Here is a 16,601-nt window from a genome sequence, read left to right as displayed (position 1 = left end):
CGCATCATGGGTCTCTCTTGCCATTCTGTTCTCCCTGCCAGTGGAATTCCTGAGCAGTATTGGGAGAGGCCAGTTTTCAGATTATAGATTCTAGCCATGAAATCTGGCAAAACTTCATTTTTTTAACATCTGCTTTTAAGAGATAATTCTTGAGAACTTTATTTATCATGCATATGGGTATTTTGACTGCATGTATGTCTCTGCACCACATCAATGTCCACAGAGGCTACACTAAGCACTGGATTTCCTGGGCCTAGAGTTACACGTGGTTGTGAAACACTATGTGGGTGCTGGGACTTGATGCCAGGTCCTTTCATAGAGTAGCAAGTGCTCATAACTGCTGAACCGGTTTTCCAGTTCCAACACCTGTTGCTCTTCGTTATGGTGGGAAGGATATATTTTGGCTCACAGTTGGAAGGTAGAGAGAACATCATTGCAGGGATTTTTTTTTTTTTATTCTGTAGCTGGTGCGGCTTGGGTGTTTCTTCAGCTAAACCTTTCTGAAATCATGCTCATTGACACATCCAGAGACTTTCCCATGGTGATTCTAAATCCACACAAGTTGGATTTAATAAAGCATCTGACTTAATCCATTGAGCTAACAGTGTCTGGCAACTATTCCTATAACTTTCTTTTTGAGACAGGGTGTCACTACATAGATGAGGCTGGCCTCAGACTCACAGATATCTGCCATTCTCTGCCGCCTGAGTGCTAGGATTAAAGGCACTGCCACTCCAGCTTACTATAACTATGCACACAGACACGCACACATATACTTATGTATGTATCCATATACCTATGTATACACATATATTTACACGTGTGAATACACATATATTCATATATTACTATAATAAATAGTTTTTGAAACCAAAAGCTATGATATAGATTATTATTAATATCATTATTATTGGTTCTTTTGAAACAGAGTCTTACTTTGTAGCCTTCGCCGTCCTGGAGCTTGCTAAGTAGAACAGACTGGCTTTGAACTCATAAAGCTCTGCCTGTCTTAGCCTCCCTACTACAAGCGAAGACTTATTCTTTTAAAAAGATAGATTTTTATGTGTACGAGTGATTTATCTGTAGTATGTCTGTGCATCACATGGTGCGCTGCCTTCAGAGGAAGCTCTGCAAGAATAGAGAACATAATGTTTAGGAATTCCAAAAATTCTTGAAAAGCTGTTTTTTTTGTCCTGGCTGCTTTCTCCATCCATATTTAATGAAACTGTGTAGATACCTTAAAAACTAGGTGCCTTGATAGGAATCTCTCTCTCTCTCTCTCTCTCTCTCTCTCTCTCTCTCTCGTCAGTTTCCACTCCCCGCCCAGAGTGTTTGTAAGTAAAATCCAGAGAATACTAAGGGAAAACAACGGTCTATCTCCTATACCATTATGTCTCCATTCTAATCTTTTTTTTCCGTCCACTGCTGTGTCATTAACCTCCTTTTAAACTTAAAATCATCAGAATACATGTCCTTAGCTGTTTTTGTCCTGATAAGAAAGGGGATAAGACGAGTTTAATTTCAGCGGTTACCATGAAGCACGTTCAACTCCCTTCTAAAACAGACTTCAAGGGTCTTGAGAAAATGTCAGGAAGACCTGGCCGGCGCTCCTGGGAACTGTGTCTTTGTGTCTCACACAAAGCCTCGCCTACATAGAGTCCCTGAAAGCCCTCACTTTCAATTAGCCGGGAAAATAAAACTCATCTGTAAAGCGGGTTAGGAGCAAGTTAATGAAAAAATTTCACCAGGCACAGGGTTGGTTCAACAGCAGAGGGCACAAAACCCACTGGCCAGGACCAGAGGCTTGGCCTAGGTGAGGGTGGGCTGAACCTGAGGATCTCTGGGTTTTGTAGTTTGCTATTTGTCTCGCCTGCATGTTCTCCCGGGAGCTGAACTACAACCCCCACAGTGCACTGCTTGTTCCTCTCGCCCCCTCGCCTCTGGTCCGCTAAGAAACCTCCCGGGGAAATAGCCTCGCCCCGCTCCCGTACGCACGCGTCACGTTTGTTTACACTGAGGCCCCGCCCCAGACTCCCGCTCTCCCCGCTCCGCCCAGGAATGTCGTCATGCTCAATGCATATTCATGATCAACTCCGCCCCGCCCGCCTTCCCGCGCCTCATTAATATTCATAACCGAGCTCGGTCCGCAGCTCCCCGGAGCTGGGGCGGTCCGGCAGCGGGCGGGGCCTGGCGCTGGGGAGCCCGCGACCCGCGGGGAGGGTGTGTGTGGGGGGGCGGTGGCGACGAAGCGGGCGGGCGGGAGCGCGCGATGGAACACCGAGACACCGACGGAATGCTCCAGATCGCCACATAATCCTCTGGAACGGCCGCGCCGAACGCCATCGGCGTCTCCCTTCTCCGCGCGCCGCCGCAGCCTTCGTCTCCCACCTTCGCCTCACCTCCTCCTCCGTTGCTGTCTCCGGAGCTGGGGGGGCGACGGGAAGCCCCGCTACGATGGAGCCCGCCGCCGCAGCCCCGGCACAGCGACTCGCCGACCCCGCGGGTGAGGACCGAGCCCCGGCGGCGGCGGCCGAGGGCGCTCGGAGTCCGGAGCCCGCGCTGAGCGTGGCCACGGCCGCGAGCGGCGGGAACGGCTGCGCGGCGCTAGAGCAGGCCCCCTGCGAGGCGCCGCCGGGGCCAATGCCCGGCCGCGCGGGAGGCACCGGGCGCAGGCGGCGGCGCGGTGCGCCTCAGCCCGCGGCCGGCGGGGCCGTCCCGGTGCCCGCAGCCGGCGGCGGCGCCAATTCGCTGCTGCTGAGGAGAGGGCGGCTGAAGAGGAATCTCTCGGCCGCCGCCTCTTCTTCCTCGTCGCCGTCCTCGGCCGCCGGCGGCCTCCCGGCCTCCTGCTCGGCCTCGGCGTCGCTGTGCACTCGGAGCCTGGACAGGAAGACGCTGCTCCTGAAGCACCGGCAGCTGCTGCAGCTGCAGCCGTCGGACAGGGACTGGGTGAGGCACCAGCTCCAGCGGGGCTGCGTGCACGTCTTTGACCGCCACATGGCCTCGTCCTACCTGCGCCCAGTGCTCTGCACGATGGACACCACAGCCGCCGAGGTGGCCGCTCGGCTTCTGCAGCTGGGCCACAAAGGCGGCGGGGTGGTGAAGGTGCTGGGCCAGGGGCTGCCTCCCGTCGCCGCTCCGGCCGCGGCCGTCCAGAGTCCGGACGCCGGGCTCGGGAGGGAAGTGGAGCCACCGCCCTCGAGCAGCGCTCCCGGGGCTGTCGGGGGCCCTGCGCGCGCGCCTCCCGCCGACCTGCCGCTTCCCGGGGGCTCCTGGCCACACGGCGCACCCCGCGCCAGCCCCGCGCCCTCGGACTGCAGCCCCGAGGAGCTGTTCGCGGGTGGCCTGGGTTCTCCGCCCGGCGCCCCGCACCCGGCCTCCGACACAGAGAGCTTCAGCCTGAGCCCCAGCGCCGAGAGCGTGTCGGACCGGCTGGACCCCTACAGCAGCGGCGGCGGCTCCTCGTCGTCGGAGGAGCTAGAGGCTGACCCGGCCCAGCTGTCGACCAGGGCTTCTGGGCCTCCTCCCCTCGGCCCCAGCCGCCCAACGCAGCCTCGACCTCCTTCCCCGAAGACCTCGCCCTCACTGCAGCCGAAAGCTCCCAGGGTTGTCGATGGCACAGGCGGGATCGCCTGCCAGGGTTCCAGAGAGGACAAGGTGGTGGCGGCTGCAACTCCGGGCGGCCCTCCGTCGACCCCGGGACGGATCCGGGAGACCGCGCAGAAGACGGCTTCGCCGCCCTCCCTCTATGTCCAGTTTCACGGAGAGACTACCCGGCGCCTCGAGGCGGACGAGAAGCCATTGCAGATCCAAAATGACTACCTCTTCCAACTGGGATTCGGGGAGCTGTGGAGGGTGCAGGAGGAAGGCATGGACTCGGAGGTGGGCTGCCTCATCAGATTCTACGCAGGTAAGAAGTTGCCTGCACGTTGATGTGTGGTTTCTAACCCTGGCAGGGACCGATAAATGATTCAAGGGATCTGGTGAGTCTGATACCCTTTTCTAGCTTGTTCACATGCCGTCTGTGTAAGTACTAAATCGAGCATTCTTTAAATCTGCAAGTTTTAGTCGGCTGTCCAGGGCTGAGGTTGGAAAACCAGGCGGATGAGGTGACAGAGTCGCCTGGAAATCCAGGAAACAGTCAACACGTGAGAGAGGTAGCCGCCCTTAACTGTAGAGGTGCTTTCCTTCAGGCCTGCTCAGGGTTGCAGGCAGTTTGGGATTTCAGGAAAATGCCTGATGCTTTCATATATGGACAGAGGACAATGACCAACCAAAAGTGCTCCAGGTAGCCTTCCCTATGTTCTTCTATGAGTCCACAGTTTACCTTTCGCAGTGTAGTGTGGGCTGCTGGGAGCTGTGCTCTTGTCAACCGATGCCCTTGTTTGTTCCTCTGCCTGCCAAGCTTATTTACTCTGAGTTTTTAGACACCTGGTAAGTTTATGTTCTTTGTTTGGAGTGCTGCTTACCCTAGCGCTTTTTCATTGCTTTTGTTTAGTTTCCCCTCCAAGTTTGAATCCTTGCATAAAAAAAAGAGTTGGCCTGTTTCTGTCTTAGAGCCTTTATTGTCAGAGCTGTGGCAGGACTCTGAACAGACTGGATCCAGTTCATAGCGTTGGTGGTTCCGACACTTCAGTACCTGGGTGCTGGGTATTGTAGCTGAGCTTTGTAAGCCACTTGCACTCTCCCTCTGCTTTAGAGTTCTTGGTGGTCATAACCTTTGTCTAACATAGTTAGCATAGGAGAATTAAAACTTTGGGTGTTATATTGCTAATAACCCAAGACTCCATAGCTGTTCTTCCACTACTGTTCTAGCTGGAGTTTAGTTTGCATGCATTAGCCTTCCACACCCACATTGAGATGTGGAAGACAGACAGCATGTCTGGGAGAGGTGTTTCTCTAAGTTTTGTTTAAGTTGTTCTGGACTTAAGTGGGCCTTTTGATTGATATTTGCCTCATAAAGGAAACCAAATTGTAATACAGTAGCATTTTTCTTGGAGATAGTATCTTAATTGAAGATAAGCCTTTAAATTTTTTTTTTTTTTGGCCCAGAAAAGGGTAGGAGCAACGACTATGTCTTTTTCTTTCATGGCTCATGTAACTTGTGAAATATTTCTTTGCAAAGACATCAGATAGTAATCACACTTGGAAGGGAGAGTATTTTAAGATGAGAATGATAATCTTTCTTAATCACATAGAGGGAAATGGCTATAAAACAAGGTATATGCAATGGAAAATATTTGAGCTTGCTCTTATATATGGAGGAAGCTTTTCTCTCCACTTTGCTGATGACTGAATAGGTTGATTAGAATCAGATTTGTGGGAAAGGTTGGGTGTCACAGTTCTGAAGTTTAAATCTTGGATTCTGTTTGGCTGTTTTTTCAGCAGTGTTTAAAACATTCTGAGTGGGCTGTGAGCAGTTTGCTTTTATTCTTTTACACTCATCTCAGTTTTAAGTTGATCTGATTTTTTATTAAATCTTAAATTTCTGGTGTGGTTATTTTAATCTTTGTTTTTGTTTATGAAAAGTAGTGATTGTTACCTCCTGAACTTACTACAGTATTTCTACGCACAGCATAAACAGATGCAGGCGTCAGCGTATATGCTCATAAAAGTGACTAATAAAATGAGGATGCCCCACACAGATTGTCCAGCCTGCTCTTGAACGTGAAATCTGTGTCCATGTGTTCTAGAAGAAAGGTGTCTGGGCTGTTGCAAAGCTGTGTGACTGCTTATTTTGGCATTTAAGCAAAGTTGGACTTAATTTAAGCCTAAATCAAAGTACTGAGCACCTCTGGACTGGTGTTTGATTTAGAATAAAGCTCAGCATCACTAGATGCTGTTTCAGTTTTCACCAGGATGTGTTCCTAACAGCAGGGCACTGCTGAAAGGGGGCCCTGCATGTCTCAATTGTCAGGACATATGGTGGAGGCTTGCCCCAGGCTGGGGAGATTCCTAGAAATTGCTTCTGCTCCTGTGGAATATAGGACAGCCAAAAGGAGGCTTTTGTGTTTTGATTGTTAGTGCTTTTGTGTACGAAGAGAACGATTCATGTATGTTTTAAATGATTTCTTTTAAGCAGGCACTGGAAAATTCTATATTGATTTGCTTCAATAATTTCACATATAAACTGTTTTTGAATTTATTGTTGCATGTCTTTTCTAGTGGAGTTAAAGATAGCTGTAATTTGAGATGGTTTGATAATATTTTCCCATGTTTAAACTGAGGACGTTATCTCTGTCTGTGTTCTTACCTTCTCCGCCACCTTGTTTCTTATTTTCACAATGCTGTTGTCCAGCAGAGGCCTTCCATTCTCTTGAGGGTCATTTTTCAATTAAATTTCAGTATTTATAATCTTCCTTAGGTTGCTTAAGGGCTTTGGAAGCTATTTGTGGTTACTTTGAATGGTTAAGTATTTATTTGGGTAAGTTAAAATGAAAGTCTTTAAGTGAGGCCACTCTTGGATGAGAAGTTACCAAAACTTCTAATTGCAGTTACCAAAAACTTAGTTTGAAAATTGTTACTGCTCCTATTGCAAAAGCATTATTTGAGTTTTAAAATAGGAGGAAATTCAATTGGTATTATCTAATGTTATGTTAAGTTTGTTAATTATATTAAGGTTTAATTTTCTTTTAAGACATACCTGAAAGAGTAATTTTGTTAGAAAAAAAAATTCACGAATTCAGTTACCTGGTCTTAGTTATGAACACCTAGGCATGAATGGGCTGCTTTGCTTCACTCCCTGGGGCATGTGTCATAGGACAGTGGTAAACTCATGTTTACATCTTTTCCATCACCTTTTGTTTTAGCTCTGTAGTCTGTTCAGTTCAGACAGTGAAAGATTGTCACCATAATGGAGAGCACACCCTGCACCTTGGAAGATGTGTTCATGTGGGCTTCCTTGGGGCTGCTTGGTAGTTCGCCTCCCTCCCCTTCTCATATTTCTATCCTCTCTCTCTTCTGGGAATGCTCAGACCTTCCATGATTTCCTGCATGGAAACCAAGAAGGGTGGTTAGCACCAGCAGTGCATTGACAAGTAGGTTCTTACTGCTATAATTACAGCAGTGCTGACTGTGTGGGTTAAGCATGTGACTCCAGTGTGTGCCTCAGTAGTGCTTTTAAGTACAAAGGCTTTCAGTTTATTTTGTTTTCTGTGCTTAACAGTTTGTTATGTTCATATATTTATTTGCCATATGAAGTGTGTGATGTCTTTTAACTATGGTTTGATAAAACCATACATTGGGGTTTATTGTCTTCAGAAATATTAAAGGCCTTTCACATAAATGGTCTCATTTGTCTTTAAGAACCATTAGGGAGGAGTCCTGGTGTCACTCAGCCCTCCTTTCAGATGGAGATGGTATGTTGACAGCTGAGGGTTTTCAGCCCCTGGCAGAGCTGAGACAAGGGAGCGAAGTTTATGATTCAACGCACTGTCTATGAATTGGTGCTGAACTTCATTTACACTTGAGTTTTCAGAAAATATGCTATGTTTATTGGTAATGAGGTGCTATTATCAGGCAGTTCTGGGTGCTTCCTTGTAAAATGCAGATGACTATTTCTATCACATGGCCTTTAAAAATGTAAAGAACCAAGATTAACAAGTAAGAGCAGTGTAGAAAGTATTAGTGTTCTAAATATTCTGGTTATAAATCATGATTCTTAAAGTTGATAAGGCTTATGTAGTGATTACATTTTAATCCAAGTATTTCTTGTTTGTTATATCTTTATTGGGAAGTTATCTGAGCAGATAACCTCAGAGTGGGTTTTATGATCACTTCTTTTAAAGCAATGAAAATACTCAACATGAAAGAGCTTATCTGTTTGTTTGAAAGCTGAATTACCAGTACTCTTCATAGTAAATGGTGCGTTATTGATATTTTCTTGTACCGTTTTGTGATTCTTAGCTTGTACAAGAGCTAGAGAGCATTTATTCTCTGAATTTCATTATAATGTTTTGAAAATGGTGGAGGTTTTGTACTTATGATTGTAGCAAGCACATAGGATAGATCAGTCTATGGGAAGTCTCTTTCTCGAGGTGAGATTAATCAAGAGTGCAGACCTAGCGTGTGAGTCTCAGAGGTCAGTCCACACTGCCAGGACAAAACTAAATAAATAGAGAGTCAGCCGCTGTAAATGGTTGTGTAATACATGCTTGTTATTGTCTTCTTACAAAATTTAGCTTTTGAATTATTAGGAAGGTAACAGTGCCTGACATCATATAGGAACCGTGCCTTGTATAAATCTTGGAATCTTTTCTTTCTGTTTGGATTGAATCTATGTAGTTTGTTAAGCATCTGGTGGAGTGTGCCCTGATTTTTTTGACTTCCATCCTGTTTGGGTCCCCAGGGATGTGTTACACACACATGCACACGGAGGCATTTCTCCCATGGCGGGAGGTTTCAGATGGGCCACATACTGTTAATATCTTCTCTTTCATGTGACTGAGCTCTGTGGACTTTCAGAGAACAGTTTTCCCTTCAAGTTTTCCTGGAGTTAATAGCTCGCCTCTTTCAAATGCATCTCTTACCTTGACTTTGAGATTTATTTAATGAGACACCTGTCAAATGAGACATTTTACATTTAATGGTTTTGCTATGTGTCACATTTCATGCTGCCCAGGCTGCTGGACAGGAGGAGGCTTAATTATAAACTCTGAAAGTCTATTCAATGGGAAAGCTGTTTCTTTAAAAGCACCCGGCATTTGTGAAAATTGAAAGAGAGGTCTTATCAAAATGCCTCATAACAGTGTGTGAAGATAAGGCCTCCTCCACCCTCCTTTAATCACGTCCATCTGCTGGAGCCCTGGCTCTGAGGGTTTATCCCACTTAGGGTTCCCGGACTTCTAAGGCAGACTCTTTGTATTTGCCTTTGGGTTTCTAGAGACAGTAGGCTAAACAAAACACACCAAACACCTGCCGTGCTTGGAGCGCTCTGGGAACTCCTTCAGCTAAGAGGGCCACACGCTTTTCACCTGCATCTGTAGAACATGAGATCGTGCCCAAAGTGGGCTGGTATCTCAAAAGCTATTTATTGGCTGAAGGAGTTCACACGGCAGTGGTATTTTAGGTATTTTTGGCCTAAGACTATTTGATTGCCTGTTTAGATTTACATGGCGCCTCAATTAAGGATTTAGAAAACTCTAGTAAGCTGAAACTCAAGGGTCTGGAAAGAATGAATTTTAATGGTACTGTGATTAAAGAACATTAGGATATCCGGTTAGCCATGACATTACTCTTTCAACACACGTCATATAGTAATTTTTATCATGTATGATAGTGGCCACCAGTTAATGAAATAGAGCTTAAATATTTTGGGTATAATGGTTTTCTTGTAAGCATGAGTTGTCCTGCAACACCTTTTAGTATGTTAGATGGAAACAAAGCATATCGGATACTGTTTATGTTCATTTTAAGACATTTAATGATGAAGTCTGGTTGAAGGAGGTGTATGTCTAGTGGTGTCTCCAGTTGTAGTGCTGTGTTAAAACTGGGCAAAGTAAAAGGGAAAAATTTCCAAAGTGTTTGGCATAAAGTTTTCTAAATGAAGCTTGACTATAGATAAATTAGTTTTAGTTCCGGTTACATAAATGTATTCAGTTAAGATTAAATATAATTTGAAAAAATTTAGTTGTGAACCATTTCAATAATCAGTGAAAATTCCATTTAGAAATTTAAAGTCTAAGTAAATTTGAATGAGTGGTTTTTGTTTGTTTGTTTTCCTCATTTTTTCCAAGCAGGAAGAGGTTTGTTTGTCAGTGTTTCTTCTGATTCACGTGTCTCATGAAGAGCACTTGGAGAATGAATGGATCTTTTAATATTCCTGCCTCAGTTAGTAGGTCACAGCATTTGGGCTTTCTTGTCAAGCACACATATATGCATATTTTTAAATGTAGCAACAGTAAGCAGGAGCTTTGCTTGTTTTTTATTGCATATTTAATAATTATTGGATCTTGTATTCGGTTAACTTCTGAAATATTGTTCCTGATTTTGAGATTTTTTTTATGAATACATTCAGTTTTTGAGATTTACTTTGAGAACTGTATTCCTTGGGAGAACTTTCTTTTTTCCTATATAGGACTTTGAGAGTGTGGCTAGATGCAACCTTATTGTTGACACTACTTTTCCTGGTTTTTGGGTTCCGCTAATGCTCTGTGTATGTTTTGGGAAACAGGGAATAAGTAAACTGTTTCTTATTGAAACACAAAACTTCGGGGTTAAAAGTTTTCTCTCATTTCAGAGTCTGCTTGGGAGGAAGTGGTTTTGTGATTTGGAGAATCCACTTTGTTCTGAGAGTTGGTAAACTTGATATGATTTAGGTGTCTATTTTTTTTTTTCTCCTTGGTGCTGAGGAGGGAATCCAAAGTCTTTGATACATATAAGACAGGACTATCCAGCCACATCCTCAGTCCTTGCTTTTGTGAGACACGTCTTGCTATGTAACCTAATCTGACTTTAGAACAGAAAGTCTTTCTGTTCTGTCCCTGCTGGACTCACAAGTATGAGCTAGCAGACCTACTCGGGTATTCATTTTAACCTGTGCTGCACTGTGATTTCATCATCTGTAAAACAGCGAGTCCAGGATTTCTTCTGATTCTTAAATTCTAAGATTCTAGTAACAAGCCTAATTTTAGATAGATTCTCAAAGTTGTAGTTGTTTGGAGTTCTGTAGTTTTGGCTCAAACTGTCAAGTCACCTAGAAAGGGCTTACATCTAACTTAAGGTTTGGATAGGATTCAGACTAAAGAAGATAATGTTTTATTTGTCCTCCCTGTCATTAATACTTCCCAAAGCAGAATCTGGCATGCTAGAGATAAATTGAAGTTAAATTCTTTTCTTAATTGATTCATAAAGTTCCCTTCACAATCTGTATTATATAGCTTACTGTAATATTACATGTAGAAGAACCTCCCTGTTCAAAACTTGCCAGTTGATTATTTTTTTTAAGATTGTTTTATGGATGTGTGTTAACCTGAGCGTGTGTGTGTGTGTGTATGTGTGTGTGTGTGTGTGTGTGTGAGAGAGAGAGAGAGAGAGAGAGAGAGAGAGAAAGAGAGAGAGAGAGCAAGCGCACGTGTGAGTAGAGACCCATGAAATCCAGAAGAGGGAACCAGACATGCTATTAGGCAGTTGTGAGCTGCTCACAATGTGGGTACTGGGAACTGAGTCTGGGTCCCCTGCAAAGAACAGCAAGTGCTCTTAGCCAGTGAGCCAGTGTCCATGTCTGATCAGTTAGTTTTAATTCATGATGAGCTTAGTACCTTAGTTCCTTCTAATGGCAGGAAAAGCACAAAAAGTAAATGAAAATTCACAGTACATTTATTAGATTATGGAATTCAGGAAACTAAGATAATTTAGGACAGCTGTGTTTACTAGATGAGGAAAGTAAATTTAAAGAGGTTGTAGTTGAGAATCAGTGATAAGTCAGTATCAGAATTAAGAACACAGCCAGATTTTGATAGGTGCTCCAGTCCTTTTCCACACATTATGAACTTGTAAGGTTAACTATTTTTAGATGTTCTTTATGTTTAATACAAAGGATTGAAGACTGTTCTTTACATATTTCAACATTTCTTTATTACTTGTTTCTTTCTAATCAGTGCCTTTGAGAGGTGGCATATCACTGTGACAGACTGTAAGGGGAGAACCTGTAACTGAGAAGCAGACAGAACAAAGGGAAATTAGATTTCTTTCTTGATGCTACCTACCATTTGGGAGAGTTAGGATAGAATTTATAACAGCTTGCTGAGAAGAGGCTGAGTTTTACAGTATCAATGCTGGCTTGCTTCAACTTTGAAGTTGAAGTAGTTAGAAGAATGGAAATGTTTGAAAAAGTAATCATGCTTTTAATCCCAGTACTAGGGAGGCAGAGGCAGGCCAATCTCTGTGAGTTCAAGGCCAGCCTAATTTATAGAGTGAGTTCCAGGACAGCCAGGGTAACGCAGAGAAACCGTCTCAAAAAAAAACCCAAAACAAACAAAAAGATAAAAATAATTAATTAGTAGAAAAAAATTAGAATGAGTTTGCACTAAAAATATTAATAGTAATGTTTATTAATAATTTCAATTAAAATGTTTTAATATAAAGTTAACGGTGCAGTTTTTTATTCCAGTGCCTGTGTTAAGTTCTACTGAAGTGCCTGTTCATGGTTCTTCCTTTGTGTAGTGTGAACAGTTGAAAAAACTTTGTTCATTGATCCTTGTACTTCTGTTGTATTGAATTTTGAAGTCCGTATCATGACATATCTTTGGGAGATATCTATCTATCATCTGTGATAGATACAAATTATCCCAAAAACATAATTTGGGAGCTGTGAAAACAGAGTTCCAGGTTTTTTAGGGGTTTAAGAGATTTTCCGTTAATGTATCTCTATTTTAATTGAATCATTTCTGAAAGTAAGAGTTTTACCTTTCTATATAGAAGGTAATATATTGAGTCAGTTGATTCCCTAAAGATTACTGTTCATTTTTAAGGTGAGAATAGAAACCTTTTTCAAAGTGCCGAAGTACAAAAGGGTAACGTTACCTTGCATCTGGAAGATTTAGTATGTATCTCAGATGCTAAAACAAGGGGGGATTTCTCTTGATAATCTCTTAGAAAGATGGGTTGGGTGAGGTGTGGTTGACATTCAGGTTTAAATAACAAGGAATTCTTATGCATAAATACTGCTCTAGTTAGCAGACTTCTGTCCTGTCCTCACGTGCACACTGTGTTTTTAGGTAGGCTACAACAGGGGTCATGTGAGGGTGAAGTCTATGCATGGGATCTTCTTGGGGAAGAAAAAACCTTAACAAATTGCTGTTTGTATTAACTTGAGTCTTTTTTCCAACACTGGTGGTTTAATGTGAGTGCTTGTTTCTGTCACTAATCTGTTTTGAGTGGGTGATTTTCTCTTGATGATTTATAAGATTCGTTTATGGAAAAGTTTTGTTTCCCAAGTCACTAATGTTTTCGTTACCTATTCCCTTCTTATTGATCTTTGAGTCCCTGTATCCTGTCATCCTTCCTTATCCCAAGATTGAAAACCGGTCCTTTCAGATGTTCTTTCTGTAATTTCAGTTCTCTCTCTGTTGTTTGATTAAATAAGAAGTAAGGAATTTAAATTGTCCCCATATTTTTTATTGAGTAATTACCTTCTTCACTCATTGAAAATATTCCCCAGAGATTCTTGTTTTTAACTTGATAGGAAATTCAGATTTTTCTTAGGAGTATTTTTGGTCCAGTAACTTGAATTTGTTGAGGAAAAAATAAGAGAGCGAAGGCTATTGAGTCAATTTACTACGGCCTTTTATTTATTTATTTTTAATGCTTTACATTCCCTATATGGCCATTACTTAAAAAAAAAAAAAAAGATTTATTTTCTGTGTATGCCTGACTGAATGTATGTGCATTCCACGTGCTGTGCCTGCAAAAGTCTTTTTGTTTTTGACAGTAGCCCTGGCTGTCCTAGAACTTGCTGTGTAGTCAGGCTAGCCTCAAATTCAGAGATCAGCCTGCCTGTTTCCCAAGTGCTAGAATCAAAGGTGTGTGCTATGGCCTCCACATCCACACCCACGTGTGGTGCATGTTAAACCACTGAGCGATGTCTCCACTATCACTGAAAAGTGTTGCAACACAGGACTTTTTTCTGGATCCCTTAGGATCTCAGAGTGGCTAGGTTGAGAGCTGGCTTGCAGGTGGAATTAAATACTGTTTGGATATAGTTTTTCTCATTTATATATCAAAGTCTCTTTCACATTCTTATCATAGTATTTATCCTGTCACATCTGCTTGTTCACGTGTGGAGTCATTCCCTCCTACCATGCGGGGCCCAGGATGGCACTCAGGTCATCAGGTCTGGTGGCAAATACCTCTACTCACTGAGCTTGCTGGCCCTAAAGGCATTTGAAAAAAAATTAATTCTAGTTAGTATATAAAGTATCTTGGCCATATCCATCCTTCCTTCCCTTCACCTAAAGAAAAATCTAAAAACATGGTTCTGTGTTTCAAATTTGAACTTCTTTTGATTAGGCATTAATCTCACTTTCTTATTTAAATTACCGAAAATTCCTTTAGTTCTCTTTCTGGAGAAATCTGAATTACCTTGACGGCTGTTGTGAAATACAAGTAGTTTATTTTTGGAGTTTAGAAAAAGGAAGGCTAAGGCACCTTTTGAAAGCAGTCATCCTGGCTGGTGTTGGAGCTTCCAGGTTTTTTTGGTTGACCTGGGAAGGAAGTCCATGAGTAGTGACCATGACTGATCATAATTATTACTCCTGTGTTTAGGTGCTAGGGATTGACCCAGGGCCTCGTGTGCTAGGCAGTGTGTATTGCACTTTGGATGACATCCCCAGGCCCGTGTCAGTTAAGGGTTGGGAGATGGCTTGGTCTGGCAGAGGACCCTAGTTAGATCACTAGAACCCTCAAATGCTGGGTGTGGCCTCCCGTGAGGAGTACTTGCTGTGGTGGCCAGCCCTGCAAGTCTAACTGGGGAGCTCCAGGCCAATGAGAGACACTGTGTGAAAGGACTTAGGTGGTGTTCTTGAGGATGACACCTGGGTGTCCCCAGCCTTCATGTGCATTTGTATCTGCACGCACGCACACACACACACACACTTTAAAAAATGTGTGATTTGAAAGAACTCTCATTTGATATAGCAGAGCATTGTGAACCTGCTGTACATGAACTCCCAGAAATGCTGAAGTGCTTTTTAGTGGGGTTGGAGGAGGGTGAAGTGTAGAAAATTAAAATGAGAAGAGCATTTGTCATCTTTGGTAAGCAGTCTTTTAAGGTGGGTGACCAATTCTTTAATTGTAAGTGTCCACAAGGTATAAGTTGTACTACTATTAAGCTTTTGGTTTTACAAGATTTTACTTGGTAGAGGACTGGGTTTCTTTTCTACAGAATTATTTTAGCCAGGGTCTTACAGTGTAGCCCAGGCTTTCCTTGAACTTGTAGCAATCCTCCAGCCTCAGCCTGCTAGGTGTTGGGATTCCAGTGTATAACACTACAGTTGGTCATGGGCTTTTAGTTGTATTGCTGAGGTTCCAAGTTACCATTGCTGAAAGTAGATTTTACATTTGAATATGTTCTTGTTTTGAAGACACATATTCAGATCTATGGCTCTGAGATACTAAATGAAATAAAGCTGTAGTTGGCAAGCTGATTTAAGTTACATGCAAGTGGGTCTGTTTGCTTTCTCTTGGTGTGATAAAGAACATGAGCAAAATAACTTTGGGAGGAAAGTGTTTATTTCACTTTACAGCTTATAGTTTTTTCATGAAGGGAAATGGGGTTGGGGGCAGAACCTGAAGTAGGAATGTGGAAGCAGGAACTGAAGCAGAGGTCAAGGAGGAGTGCTATTCACTGGCACAGGGTGGCACCACAGTGGGCTGGGCCTTCCCATGTCAAACAGTAATCAAGAAAATGTTCAGAAACATGCTCACAGGCCACTGTGATGAAGGCAGCTCCTCAAAAGAGGCTCCCTTTTCCCAGAGCACTCCAGCCTTGCGACAGTCGGCGGATAGTAATCAGTACAGTAAACAACATGTTCCCCCACACTAACAAGTCAGCTCACATCTTTTAATTTGTAAAATTAAGTGCAAATTATTTAAACTGCCTCAGCATTGTTGATCCTGCTGTGCCGTTTTAAAAATGCACAGTAGCTTATTATTGAGCAAACACTTCACAGTTTGAGGCCTTCTATCAAGTTTTCTATACATATTAACTAATTTAGTTCTTATCATAACCCCATGAAGTAGATAATGTTATTCCACAGTATTGCAGGTACAGAAACTGAAGTGCCAGTTTGTAGTCTGTAGTCTGACTGGATTTGTATAAAGAGCAAGGCAGAGGTAAAATTTAGGTCTGTGTCTCTTATGCCAGAATTAATTATTAGTTCACTAGTAAGTGTCCTCTTTGTCGGTTTTAGGAAGTACAGGCTCGGAACTCTTTAGGGTTCTGGGACCGAGTTCTCTGTGTCTCCAGCCGTACTTTTACTGCCTACTGCTTACAGTTGTTGAGGCTCAAGTGGGACATGAATGAAAGTGCTGAGGACACAGTGTCACAAACCAGGTACTAACTAGCCACACATTGCCAAGTTTTTCTTTTGGCTGGAAGAGCCTTGACTGAGAAACTGGAGACCTGTGTTTGACTGTGAGCCTCTCCACTTAATATGCTTTAACCTCCCTCAGCTCCTCTTTGTCAGGGAGGGAGAAGAGGTGATTAAAAAAAATCTATCTGAAAGAAGTTTGTGAGGTTGATGTGAGGATATATGTGGAAGTGCTGTGTAAACTGTGAGATGTTACATAAACATAATGTCGTTCTATTATTTTTGGCAATAGTAAATTGCCAATGTTAATGAGTGTTAATTAGGGCTCATTAAGGAAGATGAGATATACTGTTGGCCCTGCCGCTCAGTTGCTGGAGGACCACATTCAGTCAGCAGTTACTATTGAAAATCTAAGACGCCAAAGGTGTTTTTAATCAGAGGCAACTGATGCTTGAAATGCTTGTAGACTTGAGGGCACTTTTCAGTAGCATGGTAACATTTCCAGAAGGAAAGGTGATGCTTTTAAAGGAGGCGTGGTTCTCACAGGTCGCTCTAATATCAGAAAAGGAGGGGCGT

The 16,601-nt window shown here is 43.3% G+C and overlaps 1 protein-coding gene across 1 annotated transcript in view; it reads left to right on the top strand.

Moving 5' to 3' along the window:
• The first annotated feature begins 2,192 nt into the window (after nucleotides 1-2,192).
• Phlpp1 (PH domain and leucine rich repeat protein phosphatase 1) overlaps nucleotides 2,193-16,601 on the top strand; it is a 222,752-nt gene continuing 208,343 nt past the window's right edge. Inside the window, exon 1 of the mRNA XM_041648172.1 lies at nucleotides 2,193-3,907. Coding sequence (XP_041504106.1) covers nucleotides 2,455-3,907 — 1,453 coding nt within the window. The 5' untranslated portion in view covers nucleotides 2,193-2,454. The remainder of the gene's footprint in view (nucleotides 3,908-16,601) is intronic.

Source organism: Microtus oregoni, unplaced genomic scaffold, assembly GCF_018167655.1.
Source record: "Microtus oregoni isolate MIOR12 unplaced genomic scaffold, Mior012 000003F_ref0000135, whole genome shotgun sequence".
In the NCBI taxonomy this organism is placed as follows: Eukaryota; Metazoa; Chordata; class Mammalia; order Rodentia; family Cricetidae; genus Microtus; species Microtus oregoni.
Note: the sequence above shows the minus strand (reverse complement) of the source record. Positions and strands in the feature narration are given on the sequence as shown.